The following is a 21451-nucleotide window of genomic DNA, read 5'->3' on the forward strand; positions in this document are numbered from 1 at the left end:
CTGCAATAAACTTATGTGTACATGTGTCTTTATAGTAGAATGATTTATAATCCTCTGGGTATACACCCAGGAATGGGATTGATGGGCCAAATAGTATTTCCAGTTCTAGATCCTTGAGGAATCGCCACACTGTCTTCCACAATGGTTGAACTAATTTACACTCCCACCAACAGCATAAAAGCCTTTCTATTTCTCCCCATCCTCTCGAGCATCTGTTGTTTCCTGATTTTTTAATGATTGCCATTCTAACTGACATGAGATGGTATCTCATTGTGATTCTGATTTGCATTTCTCTAATGACCAATGATGATGAGCTTTTTTTTCATGTTTGTTGGCTGCATAAATATCAGGCCTATACATTTTAAAAGACAAAATCTGTAGAGTAGAAAACGTCATATAACCAACATAGAAATACTTAACTTTTTAAGACCTCAAACTTAAGGCAAAAGCTAATATATTCATTTATCTATTCATGAAATATGTATCCAATGTGTACTATATCATACCTTGTTCCAAATCCTAAGAATATATCAGTAAACAAATAAAAAAATCTTTATTCTATGTAGCTTACACTCCAATGAGCGCTGGGGTGAGGAAAAGGGGAAGATTTTTTTCCTCCATAGTACTTTCCGCCTTCTAATATATTATAATAGCAGTTGCCTTCTAAGAAAACACCTCCTTATTAGTGTTTTGGCATCAGTATAATCTTCTAATTAACAATGAATATAAAAAATAAGGTTTGAAAGTGTTGCCAAGAAGTACTGCAAGATAGTAATATTTACTTATGTTCATCTAATGTCATTTTGCAAAGAAGAATTTTATTTAATGTCATTTTCAATAAGGTTAAAATGAGACTAAAACTGTGAGCTAATCATAAAATAAACCAACCACAAAACTATAGTCAACCAGTGCTCCAAGCTACTTAATCAAAGTTTTAAAAATAGGTTTTATCCAACAAAATTAACTATAGTGAGAAAAAAATGCTGAAAACCTACTTAGAAGTTAAGTGTAGATCCAAAGCTTACCATGAATCTGTGAGTGAGATGCAAGGGTGTAGAACCTGACTGAAATGGCTTTTGCTGGGGAGTTGGCATAGGTCCATCATAAAATGGCCTTTGGGATGTTACAAGTGGTAGACTGTGAATGCCTCCTTCCTGATCATCTTCCTCCTCCTCTTTGAGAAGACTAGAACCAGTTTTTAGCATTGAAATATCTACAATACAAAAGATTATAATTAAAGGAATCATAAATACCAAAGATTTGTAAAAAGGAAAGCATTACAGAATCTAGTAACTTTTTCATTCATATTCAATGACACTGACATGCTATTTGCCTCTTTCACTATGTTAAAGAGATGCAGTGATGAAGCAAAAGCAATGGTGGGTAAAACTCCTGGTGCCTTGGCACAAATCAAGGCAGTGGCACCAGACTGTATTAGTACTTAATACATTGTTAACCACTACTCACTTGCAGTAAAAATATTAATTTTATTAAATCTCGACACTTACACAGATTTTTTATTTAAAGTTCTGTATGCTAAAATGAGAAGTGATGGTTGTCTTGAAAAAAAGCACTTATGCAATTGTTTTGAGTTGTAAGCTGAACTAACTGATTTTTTTTCACAGAACACTACTTTTACATAAAAAACAAATGCCAGATAAACTATGGCTATGCAGAATTGGATCTTTGGGAAACATTTTCTTGGAGATGAATGAAGTAAGCCTGTCAATTAAGAAAAATAACTGGCAGAATTTGTTGCCAATGATAAAATTTGAGCTTTCAAGTGAAAATTAAGATATTAGAGGCCGGGCACAGTGGCTCACACCTGTAATCCCAGCACTTTGGGAGGCCGAGGCGGGTGGATCACGAGGTCAAGAGATCGAGACCATCCTGGTCAACACGGTGAAACCCTGTCTCTACTAAAGATGCAAAAAATTAGCTGGGCGTGGTGGCGCGTGCCTGTAATCCCAGCTACTCAGGAGGCTGAGGCAGGAGAATTGCCTGAACCCAGGAGGCAGAGGTTGCGGTGAGCCGAGATTGCGCCATTGCACTCCAGCCTGGGTAACAAGAGCGAAACTCCGTCTCAAAAAAAAAAAAAAAAAAAGATATTAGAAAGCTTCTATTTGCCATTATGAGCTTCAAAACTTTCTAATATTTAGAAACTGCTGATAAGATTGGTATCAATACTAGTAGATATAATTTATGGCCAGGTGCTGTGACTCACGCTTGTAATTCCAGCACTTTGGGAGGCCAGGGAGGGAAGACTGCTTGAGACCAGGAGTTCAAGACCAGCCTGGGCAACAAAGCAAGATTGCATCTCTATAAAAAAATAAAAAATTAGATGGGCATGGTGGCCTGCATCTGTAGTCCTAGCTACTAAGAAGGCCGAGTGGGAGAACTGCTTGAACCCAGGAGTTCAAAGTTACAGTGAGGTATGATCATATCACTGCACTCCAGCCTAGGTGACAGAGAAAGACGCTATCTCTAAAAACAAACAAAAATTAATAAATTAAAAACAACAAAAACCAATATAATTTATATTAAATAATAAAAAGTGCCAATATAAGGAAGATCAATAAACTTCAGTGAACCAATATTATCAATTCATATGTTACAAAACTAAACATGATTTTTAAAAATCCATTCAATGTTCAAGTCAGACAACTGAATTTTTTGGTTCTGTTTTGTTTTTTTCTTAAACAGGGTCTTGCTCTGTTGCCCCACGTGGAATGCACTGTTGCAATCATGGCTCACTGCAGCCTCAATCTCTGAGGCTCAAGAGATCCTCCCACCCCAGCCTCCCAAGTAGGTGGGACTACAGGCACATGCCACCACGCCTGGGTAATTTTAAATTTTTCTGTAGAGAGGAAGCCTCACTATGCTGCCCTGGCTGGTCTTGAACTCCTGGCTTCAAGCAATCCTCCGGCCTGGGCATCCCAAAGTGCTGACATTACAGGTGTGAGCCACCATTCCCAGCCAAACCAATGAATTTTTAACATAATAGAGTTGTATGAGTTCACTGAAGTTTTCCGATTACACTTTGCAAGTAATCTTTAGGAAATGATCATCTTCTGAGTCTTAGTACATCATCAAAGAATATCCACAATTAACTGAATGTGCTACTAAAAGATTTCTTAAAATACTTCTCCCTTTTCAAATTACATATCTATGTGAGGCCAAATTTCCTCATATACTTCAAACAAAAACAGGCCAGGCGCGGTGGCTAACGCCTATAATCCCAACACTTTGGTAGGCTGAGGTGGGTGGATCACGAGGTCAAGAGATTGAGACGATCCTGGTCAATGTGGTGAAACCCCGTCTCTATGAAAAATACAAAAACTAGCTGGGCGTGGTGGTGCACACCTGTAGTCCCAGCTACTTGGGAGGCTGAGGCAGGAGAACTGCTTGAACCCAGGAAGTGGAGGTTACGGTGAGCTGAGATTACCCCACTGCACTCCAGCCTGGGTAACAAGAGTAAAACTCCATCTCAAAAAAACAAAAAACAAAAAACAAAAACAAAAACAACATATGGCAACAGACTTAATCCAGAAGTAGATGAGAGAATCCAGCTGTCCTGTACGACAGACATTACAAAGATTGCAATGCCACTCTTTTATTTTTTTGTTTTTAATAAAAAATTATTATTCATGTTTACATGAGTTTATTTTTATTTTTAATTAATTTTTAATTTAATTATTTTTAAATTTCTGAATTTTAATTTCTAATATGTAAATGACAAGAGACGTTAACTCTGTATAAATAAATGCTCTCTGAAGGGTCCTCAAAATTTTTTTAGAGTATAAAGCCTACTGAGACCAAAACATTTGAGGACTGCTGTTCTATAAACTCTTTAAGACTTTAAACAGCACAACGTAGCACTGCACATTGGCATTTTACTTGATAATGTTCCAGCATTATTTTAGCATGTAAGTTGTTATAATAGGTACTTCATTTGAAGATTTTAAATTACAATCTCAATTTCTAAATTTCAAAATCTACAATACTATTCAGGTTATCTATTGTTTCTTGAGTTAGTGTGGTAGTTTGTGTCTTTCAGAGAATTTGTCTATTTCATTTAAGTTGTTAAATTTATGGTCACAAAGTTATTCATAATATTGCCTTTATCCCTGTGATATCAATAGCAGCGCTGTCATACAGACACATAATGTTGAGTTAGTTTTAATTTTAAATTTTCTAATAGCTATTTTTAAAAAGTAAAAAGAAACACCCATAATTTTAATAATACAGTGCATTTAAAATATATATTATCATTTCAACATGTACTGAATATTAAAAATGTTCCAAGATTTTTACATTCTTTTTTTCATATTGTCTTCAAAATCTGGTTGCACTCTATGGTGAAACCCCATCTCTACTAAAAATACAAAAATTAGCCAGGCATGGTGGCAGGTGCCTGTAATCCCAGCTACTCAGGAGGTTGAGGCATGAGAATTGCTTGAATCCAGGAGGCGAAGGTTGCAGTGAGCCAAAATCACACCACTGCACTCCAGCCTTGGCAAAAGAATGAGACTCTGCCTCAAAAAAAAAATCTGGTTGCACTCATAATGTATCTCAATTTGAACTAGCCAAGTGCTCAACAACTACATGTGGCTGGTGGAACAAGTCTACGGTTCAATAGTGACGACCCACCCCTTTCATTCTCTATGTTAGCGATTTGTGTCTTCTCTGTCTTCATCACCATAGATATTTATCAATTTTATTGCTCTTTTTTTTTTCTTTTGAGATGGAGTCTTGCTCTGTTGTCCAGGCTGGAGTGCAGTGGCACAATCTTGGCTCACTGCAATCTCTGCCTCCTGAGTTCAAGTGAGTCTCCTCCCTCAGTCTCCTAAGTAGCTGGGATTATAGGCATGTGCCACCACACCCAGCTAATTTTTGTATTTTTTTAATAAGCAGTTTTTTTTGTTGTTGTTGTTGTTTTTTTTTTTTTTTTTTTTTTGAGATGGAGTTTTGCTCTTGTTACCCAGGCTGGAGTGCAATGCTGCGATCTTGGCTCACCACAACCTCCACCCTCCTGGATTCAGGTAATTCTCCTGCCTCAGCCTCTTGAGTAGCTGGGATTACAGGCACGTGCCACCATGCCCAGCTAATTTTTTGTATTTTTAGTAGAGACGGGGTTTCACCATGTTGACCAGGATGGTCTCAATCTCTTATCCTCGTGATCCACCAGCCTCGGGCTCCCAAAGTGCTGAGATTACAGGCGTGAGCCACCACTCCTGGCCTAATTTTTGTATTTTTGTAGAGACAGGGTTTCACCATGTTGGCCAGGCTGGTCTTCAACTCTTGACTTCAAGTGATCTGCCCACTTCAGCCTCCCAAAGTGCTGGGATTACAGGCATGAGCCACCACACCCAGCCTTATGGATCTTTTCAAAGAACCAGCTTTTGATCTCACTGACTTTCTCTATAATTTTTCTGTTGTCGATTTTATTGACTTTTGCTCTGTATTATTTCCTTCCTTCTATTTGTTTGGGGTTTAGTTTTCTTTTTCTAGTCTGCCATAGCAGAAGTTTGGATTATAGATTTGAAACCTTTTTAAACATTTAATGCTATAAAGTTTCCTCTAAGCACTACTTTAGCTACATTCTACAAATTTAATAATGACTTTAATAGTTCTAATAAAAAACCGAAAATATTAATCAACAGGGTAGATAATCACAAGCACAAAGTCAAGTTCTTACCAACTGAGTTTTCATCATCTTCTAGGATGTGACTTCGCTGTCTAGGACGACCTGAAGCCATCATGAGTTCTTTGTCATCCTCATCATCATTCACAATTCCTTTTGAAAAAGAAGGGATCTCGACTGCATTGTCATTTAGAAAATCACCAGCATTACTCATATCATCTCCATCAAAAAGATCATTGTAATCCTTTTCCACTCTGCTAGATACCTTGAACAAATTAATACAAATTAGAAAGTAAAAGTGAACAATTTAGAAAAACTCAATTACTAAAAAGGTAATCTTTTAATATGTACCTATACATTCTGCCAAATAGCAAACTCACTGAACAGATAATAATAATTAGTAAATGTATTTATGAGAATTGTATTTATATTTACACAATAAGACCCAGTTCTTATTTCAAATGCCTTGTAGTCTGGGGATGGGATAGGAGGATAGGGACTGACATGTAAACAAATATTGTATATGTCAAAACATAAAATAAGGTTCTATTCCTCAGATGCCATTCCCCAGAAAAGAAGTCATATGAATATGATAAAGTGCCTATAAAGTCTCTTATATTTTAAGACATTCTCTTATTTACTTTTATTTTGAACAAGATACTATATAAGATACATTTTCTTTACATTATCTCATGAGTTAGTGTTTTGATATTTATAAAAATAAAATGATAGAACCAACAGAAAAACTAGGCAAAGAAATTCAACATAGAGTCCTGGCATGGGGGCTCACACCTGTAATCCCAGCATTTTGGGAACCTAAGGCAGGTAGACTGCTTGAACCCAGGAGTTCAAGACCAGCCTGAACAACATGGTGAAACCCCATCTCCACAAAAAATACAAAAAATTTGCCAGGCATGGTGGCATGTGCCTATAGTGCTGGCTACCTGGGAGGCTGAGGTGGGAGGATCACCTGAGCCTGGAAGGTCGAGGCTGCAGTGAGCCATGATCCCACTGCTGCACTACAGCCTGGGCAACAGAGTGAGACCCTGTCTCAAAATAAATAAATTTTTACATCACTTTAAAAAGTGAAATGGTAAGCAGATACACTGCAAAGATCCCAAGTTACTCCTATAGGATGAATAAAAAATGTACAAATGTTAAGCCAATGGAAATTCATAGTTTGGTCTAAAAGTCTAATGAGAACACCATTAACAGATTAAAAAGTATTGCACCAGGCACAGTGGCTCACACCTGTAATCCCAGCACTTTGGGAGGCCGAGGCGGGCAGATCACCTGAGGTTGGGAGTTTGAGACCAGCTTGACCAACATGGAGAAACCCTGTCTCTACTAAAAATGCAAAATTAGCTGGGTGTGGTGGCACATGCCTGTATTCCCAGCTACTTGGGAGCCTGAGGCAGGAGAATAGCTTGAATCGGGGAGGCAGAGGTTGCAGTGAGCCAAGATTGTACCATTATACTCTAGCCTGCAAGACAAGCGCAAACCTCTGTCACACACACACAAAAAGTATCATATCATAAACCTTTTATTTTCATTTATTTATTTACATATTTAATTTTTTTGGACACACAGTCGCCCAGGCTGGAATGCAGTGGCATGATCTCGGCTCACTGTAAACTCCGCTTCCCAGGTTCAAGTGATTCTTCTGCCTCAGCCTCCTGTATACCTGGGATTACAGGTGTGCAACACCAAACCCAGTTAATTTTTGTATTTTCAGTAAAGACAGGGTTTCACAATGTTGGCCAGGCTGTTCTCGAACTCCTGACCTCAGGTGATCCATCCACCTTGGCTTCCCAAAGTGCTGGGATTATAGGTGTGAGCCACCACACCCGAACTCTCACAAACTTTTTAAATGGAAGCAAAAACAATTGTGCCTGAAAACTGGTGTTTAATAATATTAATGAGATAAAAAAGTATTTTTAAATCCATACATCGAAAAATATTTGAAATGAGTAAATTAATAACTAAGTGCTATAAGAAGATACTTAACCATTCCATTTATAGTCCTCAAAGTTTATGTGCTCAAGCTGGCAAAAAAACTGTTTTTGGATTTTTTATCTCTAGAAGATGACTCTATCTATCTATCTATCTATCTAATCTAATCTAATCTATCTGGATTTTCTTATTTAAAAAATGGGGAGGCCAGGCACGATGGCTCATGCCTGTAATCCTAGCCCTTTGGGAGGCCGAGGCGAGTGGATCACCTGAAGTCAGGAGTTTGAGACCAGGCTAGCCAACATGGCAAACCCTGTCTCTACTAAAAATACAAAAAATTAGCCAGTCGTAGTTGTGGGCGCCTGTTATCCCAGTTACTTGGGAGGCTGAGGCAGAGAACTGCTTGAGCCTGGGAAGTGGGTTCCATCTATGGAAGATGAGGATCTGGTGCCCTTTCACAACCACCTCAACTCCCAAACTTGCATGTACACTATTCTCTGATTCCAATTCTCCCAGTACAGACAGATATATCCTCTTTGTGATTCTCTCAATATACAGTATTTAGGTTATTATGATCATGTAAATGCTATTCATGACTGAATAATAAAAATAATAGCCAACACTTATAATGCCAAACTTATGAAGCATGCTAGACACTATTCTAACTATATATAATTCATTTAATCCTCCCAATAACCCCAAGTGGTTGGCACTATTTCTATCTTTTTATACAGGTATATATTATGATCACTTTTCCTTTCTTTTACAACTTTCTTTCCTGGAGTTAAGAAACTCTCTCTTTACATCTTTTCTCTAAGACAAATTTCCCAAAGATGATTTTTCCAATCCTGACCTGAAAAGCGTAAGACTGGCTCACAATGTTCTTGGAACCTAGTAGAAGTGAGATGGTCATTTCAACATTCAAGTGTCTAATCTTTCATTGAATCCTCTGTTTTCAGTACAGTATTTACCCCTTACCCAAGACAACTCAACTGTAACCAGTGTCCCTAGACCAAGGACAGTCTCTGTTTTACCTTTTCTAAAAAAACAAATCTCCAACATTCTGCCGAATGCATGTGAAGATGGGGGAGGGCAGGTACCCAGCTTTGAACACAGATGTTGAGACTAAAGGAATCTACTTGCTTATTAAATCGCCTCTCCTGTTTTCAGCCCCACTTTTGCAAGTACCTAGTGCTACCAAATTCTGAATCTCTGGGGATTCAGTGACGCAAATTGAGTAGCACCTCAGCTTCCAGACACTACAGTTTTAGAATTCAACTTTTTGAGAAGCTGAAGTGAGTTTCCAACCATCCATTTTCTTGCCTCCAATGTTTCTTTTTCTTTTTTTTTTTTTAGATGGGGTCTCACTGCCATTCAGGCTCAAGTGCAGTGGCACAATCACAATTTGCTGCAGTCTCAACCTCCTGGCTCTAGTGATCCTCCCACCTCAGCCTCCTGAGTAGAAGCATGAGACTACAGGCACAAACCACCACACTTGCCTAACTTTTATTTTTTTATTTTTTGTAGAGGTGGGGTCCCACCATATTGCTCAGGCTGATCTCAAGCTCCTGGGCTCAAGCAATCCTCCCAAAGCGCAGGGATTACAGGCATGAGCCACTGTACCAGGCCTCAAAATTTTTTTAATACTCATCCCTTCAACTGTCTTCTTTAACCTTATGGGATTATGCATTTAAAAAAATGTCTTTAGTGTCGTTTTAATGGGGATTTCAGGAGGGACAGAGATAAATGCATGTATTAAGTCTGCAATCTGCAACCAGAACCCTAAACTAAAAATATAAATAGGTACATCTGCCATGCAGGGTGAATAATGAACAAAAGCAAGAAGGTATAAAACAAGGTGTCTGTTTAAAACAAGAATGAACAAAATGAACAAAAGCGAGAAGGTATAAAACAAGGTGCCTTTAAAGTAGTTCAGTAAAGCTCTCTGACTAAGCAGAGGAGGTGTACAGGTAGTTCTAAGAGTGAAGGCTAATTCAGAGTAGAAATAGTCTGTAGGCCAAACTGAGACCTGATACAAAATACTATTTAATGAAAGGTATTCCTTGGAAAGGCATTATATGGAAAGAAAAAAAGTTTCTTAGTAAAATACACTTTGGAGACATCAGGTTGAACAAGTAAGTAGTTTTCTTTACTACAGGTTACTACTCAGCATCTACTATAGTAAACATGAAAGGTAATTTTCCAAGAAAGTAAGGCAGTTTATGGTGTCTTCCAAATCCACATGATAACAGAAACACTCTGAAGAAACTTGTACCATACTACTTGTTACCTTACTGCTTGATGTCTTTCCACTGGGGTCACAGACATTCTCTAGAAGACCTAGATTTCCTTCTGCATCAGTGTAAGATATTTGACCACAAGCAGGATGCCATGCCAGACCACAAATTGCATAACCTTTCTCATGTTTCACCCTAAAAGTTAAAAAGTAGGTTCTAAAAATATTGTCAAGAAAAACATATATATAACCTGTACATATATATTTAGGTAAATTTTAGTTAGAAAAGATTAAATGACTTTTGATGATAATTTATAAATAAGTTTTAATTATATTTTCATTCTGACAATCTGATGGCAGATTTGAAATGTTTCAAAATAAAACAAATACAAAACTAACAGAGATGAGCAAAGAAGAGACAAAAGATATACTAAATCATACCTTTCCACGCAGTCTTTGGTTTCCACATTCCAAACTATAATTAGACCATTAATACTACCTGCAGCTAAATATCGCCCACAGGGAGACCAGGTTACTATATTGAGGGTCTGTAAAGAAAAACAGTTAATAAATAATGATTTTGTAAAATTTCAAACTACTCATTACCAAATTCAATTTTCTTTTAATTTTTTTTCAAGAATTCGGAGGATAATCAACCTATTCAAATTTTTATATCCCTAATCTATATTATTTTTAATTATATTTGATACACAAATGACAAAACAAAGTTTGCTTATTTTCTAACCTTATTTTTCAATAATATTCAAGTATCACTACCAGCTATTCCTTTGTTTATCATGAAAAAATATACTAGCACAATTTCATTTTTAGAGTCAGGGTCTTGCTCCGTCACCTAGGCTGCAGTGTAATGGCACCATCATTACTCACTGCAATTTCCAACTCTCTTTCTTTCTTTCTTTCTTTCTTTATATTTGACATGCAGGTCAAGCAATTTCCACCTCTTAAGCTCAAGAGATCCTCCTGCCTCAACTTCCCAGGTAGCTAGGACTACAGGCATGCACCACCACACCTGGCTAATTTTTTAGTTTTTTTTTTTTTTTTTTTTTTTTTTTTTGTAGAAATGGAGCCTTGTTTTGTCACCCAAGTTGGTTTTGGATTCCTGGCCTCAAGCAATCTTCCTGCCTCAGGCTTCCGAAGTGCTGGGATTATAGGCATGAGCCACTGTGCCCAGCCACAGGCACAATTTTCAAAGCAAAATCTAAAAAATGTTATTATCTTAGAAAGAGAGATAATTCAAGACATTCTCTTAGCATTCACAATCAAAATGAAGAAAACTAGTAAGTGAAGTGAACTTTAATAAGACATTGCTGACCTACTGGGCTTATGTTTCCTTAACTGTGAAATACGTATGTGTGTAAGAGAAAGAGAAAATAGACCAATAACCCTTCTTGCTCTAAAATTTCAGAGTCTATAATCACAAGTCTCAGTGAAACTCACTTAACAATAAAGGCTAACTACTGATAATTTTAGAGTAACTTGTTCTAATACTATGCAAGGGTTAAATTTGACTTCTTATAAATTAAAAGATTTTTTTAGCAAATCTCACAAAGGAGAAACTTAAGATAAGACCTAGCAAAGACTTATTTAGTATCTAGTTATTGATCAAATGAAGAAAGGATGAGAGTTAGAAGGTGGACTACATACAAAAGTCAAGAGTTTTCCATTCCAATAATATTTAACTACAACTGTACTTAGGCAAACTACGCATTAAATACTCCTTATAGTCCACTGAAAGTGTCACTTTATAAAACCTACCTGAGAGATGAAATTATCTGAAAGATCAAACTGATGACTCCAAGTTTCTCTTCTATATAGCTTAACAGATTTTTCCACAGGAATTGCCAGTAACTATTAGAAAAGATAAACAATTCAAACAAAAGTTTACATTAAATTGAATTCGAAGAGGGAAAAAAGGCCAAAATTCATCCAGATAAATGTACAAGACATAAAAGCAAATTAGTTTTATTGTTTCTGTTTTTAAGACAGTGTCTCACTATGTTGTCCAGGTTGGTCTCCAACTCCTGGGCTTGAGGGATCTTCCTGGCTCAGCCTCCCAAGTAGCTGGGACTACAAGCATACACCACTGGCACAAATCTGGGCCTGGCACAAATCTGTATATTAATTGACAACTAAAAAAACTCAGAACATACTTAAAACTTCACTAAGCAAAAAATAGATGATAATCTGTCATGGGAAGAGAAAAAAATAAAGGTGATCACTCTATTGCTTGTACCAAAAAATGGAGAACTTGTAATTACTTAGTACTTTTAATACTACTATTACTTATTTTTTCTTTTTTTTGAGACAGAGTCTCGCTCTGTCACCCAGGCTGGAGTGCAGTGGCACAATCTCAGCTCACTGCAATCTCCGCTTCTCTAGTTCAAGCGATTCTCCTGCCTCAGCCTCCCGAGTAGCTGGAACTACAGGCACCTGCCACCACACCTGGCTAGTTTGTGTATTTTTAGTAGAGATGGGGTTTCAACATATTGGCCAGGCTGGTCTCAAACTCCTGACCTTATGATCCACCTGCCTTGGCTTCCCAAAGTGCTGGGACTATAAGCATGAGCCACCGTGCCCAGCTAACAACTTTGTATTTTTTTTTCTTTTTTCATTCTTTTTTTTTTTTTTAAATAGAGACGGGGTTTCTCCATGTTGGTCAAGCTGGTCTTGAACTCCTGACCTCAGGTAATCCACCCACCTTAGCCTCCCAAAGCTCTGGGATTACACACATGAGCCACCATGCCCGGCCCAACTGTGTATTTTTTACGTACACTGTCTGCTCGTCTTTGCTCATCTTTCTGATGGGTTTTTGTTGATCTGTAAGAATACTTTGCATACTATGGAAATTAGCTCTGCTTTACTGTTTCACACTTTCTTCCCCAGTTTGTCATTTGTACTGTGACTGTAATATTTTGTTTTGTTTTGTTGTTTTTGAGATGGAGTCTCACTCAGTAGCCCAGGATGGAGTACAGTGGTGGCGATCTTGGCTCACTGTAACCTCTGCCTCCTGGGTCCCGGTTCAAGCAATTCTCCTACCTCAGCCTCCCAAGTAGCTGGGATTACAGGCAGAAGCCACCATGTCCAGCTAATTTTTGTATTTTTCGTAGAGACAGGGTTTCACCATGTTGGCCAGTCTGGTCTTGAACTCCTGATCTCATGATCTGCCTGCCTCGGTCTCCCAAAGTGCTGGGATTACAGGCATGAGCCACTGTGCCTGGCCTACTGTAATATTTTGTATCATGCAAAATTATTTACTTTTTATACAATCAACTTTATTAATTTTATTTTCTGAAAAATTTCAAAATAAAAAAGTTGAAATAATAATATAGTAAATACCTGTGTATAGACTCATCATGTGGAAGAAAGCCTCCAAGATGGTCCTCAATGATTCCCACCTCCTGGTATTCATATCATTGTGCTAACACATTTGCTAAATCTCCTTTTATTAATGTTATATATAATAACTTTCCATACACATTTGGGTCTATTTATATCTTTAACAGGTACGTGTCTATTCATGACTAACAGCAAACTTTTTATTCTCATAACTTTATGTTTTATTATCTGATTGAATTAAATTATTTGCATCATTTTTCTTTTTCATAACTTTTCGTTTTTCACAGGGACTTTTCCTTTTTTTTTTTTTTTTAGAAACTAATGTTTATTTTCTTTCTTTGAGAGAGATTCTCGCCCTATTGCCTGGCTGGAGTGCAGTATTGCAAACTCGGCTCACTGCAATCTCTACCTCCCAGGTTCAAGCGATTCTCCTACCTCAGCCTCCTGAGTAGCTGGGACTACAGGCACGTGCCACCACACCTGGCTAATTTTTTGTATTTTTAGTAGACACGGGGTTTCACCATGTTAACCAAGATGGTCTCAATCTCCCGATCTTGTGATCTGCCCACCCCAGCCTCCCAAAGTGCTGGGATTACAGGAGTTAGCCACCAAGCCCAGCCAGGTTCAAGCGATTCTTATGCCTCAGACTCCCAAGTAGCTGGGATTACAGGTGTGTGCCACCACGCCCAGCTAATTTCTGTATTTTTAGTAGAGACAGGGTTTCGCCATGTTGTCCAGGCTAGTCTCCAACTCCTAGTCTCAAGTGATCCACCTGCCTCAGCCTCCCAAAGTGCTAGGATTATAGGCATGAGCCACCAAGCCCGAACCAATGTTTCTTTTTCTTTCTTTTTTTTTTAGAGACAGGGTTTCACCATGTTGGTCAGGCTGCTCTCGAACTCCCGACCTCAGGTGATCCACCTGCCTCAGCCTCCCAAAGTGCTGGGATTACAGGCGTGAGCCACTGCGCCTGGCCAATGTTTCTTTTTCATCAGCCTTATTTCCATGTTGCTTAAAAGCCTGTGCAAGAACAGCTTAAGACCACTCAGTGGTTGTTCCTATGAATTCAGTGGTCTGAGCAGTGGGGAGCTGTAGATCAGTCTTCTGTGGCAGGCTGAGTACTCCAGTTTTCAGGAGGGAAGTGCTAAATAGGCACAAAGGGCACCTGCATGTCTTCAGACCAGTCTACAACCTCAGGCTGAGTAGCAGCAAACTGAGGAGCTGGAGCAGTCCTTTCACCCTGAAATTCCTCCTTGGCCACAGCATTTTCAGCAGCAGCCTGCTCTCCTTTTTCAATCTCTTCAGGAACCCCGTAGTAGAGATCAGGCATGACCTCCCACAGGAAATGGTGCCATGCAGGACTTCCTGGATCGGATCCACCACATCAGCCCCACTGAGTGAGCTCCCTTTGTTGTTGCCTGAGATGGTAGTGTCTGCATAGCACAGAGGAAAATCTGTGTGACACAGAGCAATAGTAGGTAGGTTAACATAAGATGCCTCTGTGAGAGGCTGGTGATCACCCCGGGATTAGTCACCATAAGAAGCTGTAGCTCCTAAAAGCCTGACTGGATCTGGTCAGTGAAAGTTCGAGGAGTGAAGCAGCCAGCAATTAGAGTGACTCCAGCGGCAGGCAGCAGCAAACTTTAGCATGGCCCTCTGGCCAGTATTCCTAGATGATAGGACACTGACATCACCAGGGTTTTAGATGGCAACAACAGCGCAAGCTTCCAGCAGAAGCTTCTCCCAGGTCCTCTTTAAATTTATGATGTAGATGCCATCACTTTTCCTTTTATAGATGTACTGTTCCACTTGGAAGTCAAAGCGGTGCCACCTAAGTGGGTTCCTGCTGCAAGGAACCTAAGGACATCCTCCTTCTTCATTTGCAGGACATCGAGTGTTCCAGACACTGTGAAAGTTTCCCTTTAAGTTACGATGGATATCCAGAACAACGTCATATGGACCCTTCTCTGGGTAGCGCGGGAAGCCCACATGAGCTTTAGAATCAGCTCAATTTGGTCCTCCCAGGCATCTTATTGGTACTTTTATTTTGTTTTCTTTTTTTTTTTCTTAAAGTCTTCAGTTGAGATATTTTATTTTTGAAGTAGGGTTTGGCTCTGTTGCCCATGCTGGAGTACAGCGACAAGATTATAGCCCACTGCAGCCTTAATCTCCTGGGCTCAAGCAATCCTCCTGCCTCAGCCTCCCAGGTAGATGGGACTATAGGCATATGCTACCACACCTGGCTAATTTTCATTTTTTGTGGAGACAAAGTCTCGCTATGTTACCCAGACTGGTGTCAAACTCCTGAGCTCAAGCAATCCTCCTGCCTTGGCCTCCCCAAGTGCTGGGATTACGGGCATGAGCCACCACACATAGCCTGGTATTTTATACATAAATGTTGTCAAAACTATAGATCAATTTAGGGAAGCACTCTTACCTTTATTTACATCAAAAATTCCTTTCTAAGAATATGTTTCTATTTTTCCAAGTCTTCTTTTACTCCACTTGGTAGCATGTTAAAATTTTCTTTACATAGATCTTTCACATTTCTTGTACATTTAACCTGTTACTGTATCTTTTTCAATTTAACAGTAAATGTATTATTTTTCCTACATTCTTTCTAAATGGCTATGTTTACTTCCAGTTACCTTACTAAATGTTCTTATTGTTAGAATGATTTTCTTCCCCAGTTGATTTTCTTGGGACTTACTCATATAGAAACATTTCATTTGCAAATAATGAACATTTTCTTTCTTCCTTTCAAACTTCTCATATCTGTCTGTTGTCTAACTCTATCAGTTAATACCTGTAAAATGTTAAGTACTAACGGTGAGAGTGGACATAAGACTGTCTCCAGAGTTGTTCCATTAAGCATGAATGTGAAGAAAATATAAAATTAATTCATTCATGCAAAATTTACACTTCAAAATGAATCTTGAAAATTAGCATTTCAATACTAATTATTTGGCTTGGTACTCTAAAATTTATAATCTAAATTTTTAAAAAGTAACAATTAAAAAAACTATTCTTATATTCAAAGTTGAAAAGGACTGAATAAAACAAAGATTGAAAAATATCACTTACCTTCCCACTTTTTGGCTGCCAAGCAAGTCTGCAGATTGATTTTGCATTTATCACATCGTTGCATTTTTGTAGCAGTGACCAACTAACAGCACATGTCTTATTTTTAAAAAAAGAAAATTTATTCCCCTTTATGAAAATTCCCTCCCAAAATAGATGCAGAACTAAATATATTTAAAGGTTTCTTCAAATAAATATACAGTCTCAGAAAAACACAACTTAATGTACCTTAATTACAATAATACCTAATATATCTAAACTGCTTTAAGTTCTTCAAAGATATGAAGAGTACAAATCTTAAATAATCAGAGTACTTTCTGTACAGAAAAAACAAATGATATAATCACTGGATAAACATACACACACAAAATTCCAATATGTGAAATTCTTAGAATGACTACAGAAATAAAACTTGTAAGGTCTACTATAAAATGTTAAGGTGTCAAAGTCGGTTCTTTTAAACAGCTCAAGAATGAAGGGAAGGAAGTGTGAATATTAAGGCATATTTGTGGAGAATATTTCTATAGTCAATTACATTCATATTATCTCTAGAAATGCCAAGACATCACTGATTGCCTTGGGAGGACTTAATTGTTCCCTTGCCAATCTGGAGAACACTTTATTTCACACTTCCTTTAAAATCTTTATTAGGCTACATTTGAGTAAGTTGCATATGCGGCTCTCCAAATCAAGTGTGATCCATGCTTTATTTTTTATCCCCAGCATCTAACCCAAGGCCCAACGCATGGTCTACCTTGTAAATATAAAATAACTGGATGTATTTCCTTGATTTACAAAACTTAAAAAATTAAATATAAGCCTATCATTCCCCTTGTGATTGGGTACAAATGCAATTTTAGTCTTCAACATATTTACTTTGGCACTAGATTACTGTGGACTTTGATTACAAAAACAATATTTATGCTACTCAAAGAAACAAATTCTAAAGAAAAGCAATTATTAATTTGACCCAGTAATACAATGCATAACAATTTACTATAGAGTTGGGCAAAAAGCTTTAAATTAAAATTGCTGAGTTTACCTGATCTGAAATTTGCCACACTCTGACAGATCCATCACAACTAGCTGATGCCTGTAGGAATAAACAATACATTTCTCTATAGTCATAGCCATAATACTACATGGAAAGTGATTCAGTTAGTTAAATGAAAAAGCCTTTTATCAACTGGATGAAATTTCTTGTTAACTCTCTTACTGAATAAAACAAAGGTTGAAAAGTTAGAGAGTGAGCAGGACATTTTTTAGAGACTTAACAGGAAATATATTTTTAAATATATTCAGGAAAAACACAAAAAGAGAAGGAAAAAATAATTACCAGAAAGATGTCCTTAGGATCAAAGGAAAGACTTAAAACAGGGGCATCATGTCCTCGAAATGTTTTCTGTTGGCTGCTATCCATCACATCCACAATTTTGACTAGAAAATCACTATGAACAAAAAGAGTAATGCCAACGAATAAATGCTAACACAAAGGCCTCTCCTAAAATCTATGACCCAAATATTTCAAAATCACAAGCATAAATGCTGTAATTTCTTTATAGCAACTTATAAAATTTGGCACCCAAATTTAATGACTTTCCTTTTAGTTTTGCTCTATACATATGCTGAAAACACAAGTCGAGATTTCCCGTTATGCTAAAATACAAACTAAGTGGCTTCTTTAGTTACATCTTAAACTTCTATTACTTGCTAATCTAATTATAGCTACAACCATTTTAAAAAGTACTATACCTTTCACTTCACCTCATTAATTCAACCAATTATATTGTTTTCTCATGATAAACCAGCATCAAGGGAAACTCCAAAATATTCTGACTGTACAGTCCAAGTTCTAACTTAATTTTTTTTTTTGAGATGGAGTTTCGCTCTTGTTGCCCAGGCTGGAGTTGAATGGTGCGATCTCAGCTCACTGCAACCTCTGCCTCCCAAATTCAAGTGATTCTCCTGTCTCAGCTCCCAAGTAGCTGGGATTACATGAGCCCACTACCATGCCCAGCTAATTTTTGTATTTTTAATAGAGATAAGGTTTCACTTTTGTTAGCCAGGCTGGTGTCGAACTCCTGACCTCACATGATCTGCCTACCTTGGCCTCCCAAGGTGCTGGGATTATAGGCATGAGCCACCACACCAGCCCTAAAATAATTTTTTAAAATTTTGCATCAAGCTATGCTTTCAGTATTATTAAACAGGCCATCTGCAAAGCAATATATTTCTTTTTTTTTTTTTTTTTTTTTTTTTTTTTTTTTTTTTTGAGACGGAGTTTCGCTCTCGGTACCCAGGCTGGAGTGCAATGGCGCGATCTCGGCTCACTGCAACCTCCGCCTCCTGGGTTCAGGCAATTCTCCTGCCTCAGCTTCCTGAGTAGCTGGGATTACAAGCACGCGCCACCATGCCCAGCTAATTTTTTTTTTTGTATTAGTAGAGACGGGGTTTCACAATATATTTCTTTTCTTTTCTTTTTTTTTGAGATAAAGTCTCGCTGTGTCACCCAGGCTGGAGTACAGTGGTACCATCTCGGCTCACTGCATCCTCCGCCTCCTGGGTTCAAGTGATTCTCCTGCCTCAGCTTCCTGAGTAGCTGGGATTACAGGTACCTACCACCACAGCCAGCTAATTTTTTGTATTTTTAGTAGAGATGAGGTTTCATCATCTTGGCCAGGCTAGTCTTGAACTCCTGAGCTCAGGTGATCTGCCTGCCTTGGCTTCCCAAAGTGCTAGGATTACAGGCATGAGCCACCACACCTGGCTAAAGGAATATATTTCAATTCACAAAGAAGCACAAGTTTGTCCTCAAAAACCTTTACTAGATAAAAAAACATATATGATGAAACAACAAAAAAAAATTAAGTGATAGCCCTGAAAACATTACCCTGAAACAAATAAACGAGGTCTTTTGTTCTAACATTATTTCCTTTTCTGATGTCAAAGAGCCTTACCTAGATCCAGCAGCAATTTTAGTACCATCCCCACTAAAGACCACATGGTTTGCATTTGTAGTGAAGCGAGTCAATATACCATCTGGAACTCCTTCAGGAAATGTGTGGACTTGAATAGTATTATTAGAAACTGCAGTGACCAATTTTCCATTCTAAAAGAAAAATTAAGAAACATCAGCAAAACAAATCCAAATCAACTGGGAGTCTCTCCATAGTTAAAAATCCAGTAAGAAAAACAAAAAAAACTTAAAAATGTTGTTCATATCAAGAGAAAAATTACCACTAAATGTACAACTTTGCTGAAATGTACATTAGCAAAAAAAATTTGCTAGCTTTAGAAAAATGAATTGTACCTTTACCAGCCAATCCTTTAGCCTCTAATTTTTCTTTTACTTCTGGTAAGAAAAATATTCGAATAGTATTTTTATGGGAACTAAGTGTCAAAAAAATGAAGGAGATTCAAGCAAGCTTTTCAGAGAAAACAGAGCTAGACTCAAAATGAGAAGGCATGGCCACAGTGGCCACAACAGCATTGCCCTATGTTTCCACAACAAAATCATTATGTGTATTTTTAAAGTCTAAATGTAGAATCCATGGCAGAGACTGGAGTGATGTATCTACAAGGTAAAGAATGTTGAGGATTGCCACACCACCAGAACCCAGAAGACAGGAATAGAACATATTCTCCCTCAGAGCCGTGGGAAGAGCCAGCCATGACGAAACCTTGATTTCAGACTTGTTGCCTTCTGAACTTGCCTTCTGATAATTATCTATTGTTTTAAGCCCCTAAGTTTGTGGTAATTTGCTACATCAGCCTTAGCAAACTAATACAAGACCATGTTTACTTTTTTCTCCTTTATAGTCTTTTTCATATACAAAGGCAGTACATGCTCAATGAAAGGAAATAAATAACAATATGAAAATATTGGGCTGGGTGTGGTAGCTCAGACCTACAATCCCAGTACTTTGGGAGGCTGAGGTCGGTAGATCACCTGAGGTCAGGAGTTCGAGACCAGCCTAGCCAACATGGTAAAATCCCATCTCTACTAAAAATACAAAAAAATTAGCCAGGTGTGGTGGTGGGCACCTGTAATCCCAGCTGCTTGGGAGGCTGAGGCAGGAGAATCGCTTGAACCCAGGAGGCAGAGGTTGCAGTGAGCCGAGATCACACCATCACACTCCAGCCTAGGCAATAAGAGTGCAACTCTGTACCAAAAAAAACAAAAAAAAAACCCAAAAACATCCTGAGTAGAGGGTGAATTCCTAATTTTATGAAGTAATCTCCATTAACATTTTGAGGTTAAGTCATTTTAATTTTTTTTATATCTGTGTGTGTGTTTGTGTGTATGTGTATATATGTATTTATTTTAACAAACATAAGACTACACTATGTTAATTGTTCTGAATCTCATTCTTTTTCAACTTATTATACACTTAATTTTCAACTTATTATAAATATCTTTTCAGATGAAAATGAATAGAGATACCATATTTTTATAGTGGCTGCATAGTATTCCATTATATGGCCCTAAAAATTTATAAAATAAATTCTCTATCGAAGGACCCTTCAATTGTTTCTAACTTTTGCTATTGAAGAGTATTACTAGAATTGCTATTATGAATTGTGCTTTTATTAATATCCTTTTCCATATAAACCTGAAAATAGCCAGAAATAACTGTGTGCATTCTAATTTTAATATACAGTATCAATTTGCTCTAAAAAAAAGTTTCTCATTTATATATCCAGTCACTGTATATGATAAAACTTACTAGTCAAAGCCCTCACTATAACTGGGATTAGCAATATTTCTCAACCTTGCCAATCGTATGGGGAAAAAAGTCTCCAATTTTCAATTTTGCACCTCTTTGCTTATCAGTAAGATTTAACTTGCATTTAATGTATGTTGGTCATTTATGATTTTTCTTCTGGGGATGTATTTTCCAGTTATATATGACCATTTTAAAAAGATTATCTAAACATCATCTTATCTACCTTAAATGTGTCTGGGTTTGGAAAACATATGAATTCTGTGGAAAGATTTTTCTACCTAAACACAATACACTCAAGTTAAAAGTCATCACAGGATGGAGTGCAGTGGCGCGATCTTGGCTCACGGCAACCTCCGCCTCCCAGGTTCAAGTGATTCTCCTGCCTCAGCCTCCTGAGTAGCTGGGATTACAGGCACGTACCACTGTATCCAGCTAGTTTTTATATTTTTAGTAGAG

General features: G+C 37.7%; 1 protein-coding gene across 4 annotated transcripts in view; it reads right to left on the minus strand.

The window, feature by feature from the left end:
- The window catches only part of WDHD1 (WD repeat and HMG-box DNA binding protein 1), an 80071-nt gene that overhangs the window by 44773 nt on the left and 13847 nt on the right, over positions 1-21451 (minus strand). For all 4 annotated transcript variants that reach the window (XM_064365884.1, XM_064365885.1, XM_064365882.1 and 1 more), the window contains exons 4-12: positions 19226-19377; positions 17605-17716; positions 17311-17361; positions 16272-16367; positions 11610-11702; positions 10275-10381; positions 9888-10029; positions 5699-5909; positions 1026-1213 (exon numbers count right to left, since the gene is read on the minus strand). In XM_064365884.1, the coding sequence (XP_064221954.1) occupies positions 1026-1213; positions 5699-5909; positions 9888-10029; positions 10275-10381; positions 11610-11702; positions 16272-16367; positions 17311-17361; positions 17605-17716; positions 19226-19377 (1152 nt within the window). The remainder of the gene's footprint in view (positions 1-1025; positions 1214-5698; positions 5910-9887; positions 10030-10274; positions 10382-11609; positions 11703-16271; positions 16368-17310; positions 17362-17604; positions 17717-19225; positions 19378-21451) is intronic.

This window comes from Aotus nancymaae, unplaced genomic scaffold (genome assembly GCF_030222135.1).
Source record: "Aotus nancymaae isolate 86718 unplaced genomic scaffold, 86718_ANA_hifiasm-v0.15.2.pri h1tg000062l, whole genome shotgun sequence".
NCBI classification, from domain to species: domain Eukaryota; kingdom Metazoa; phylum Chordata; class Mammalia; order Primates; family Aotidae; genus Aotus; species Aotus nancymaae.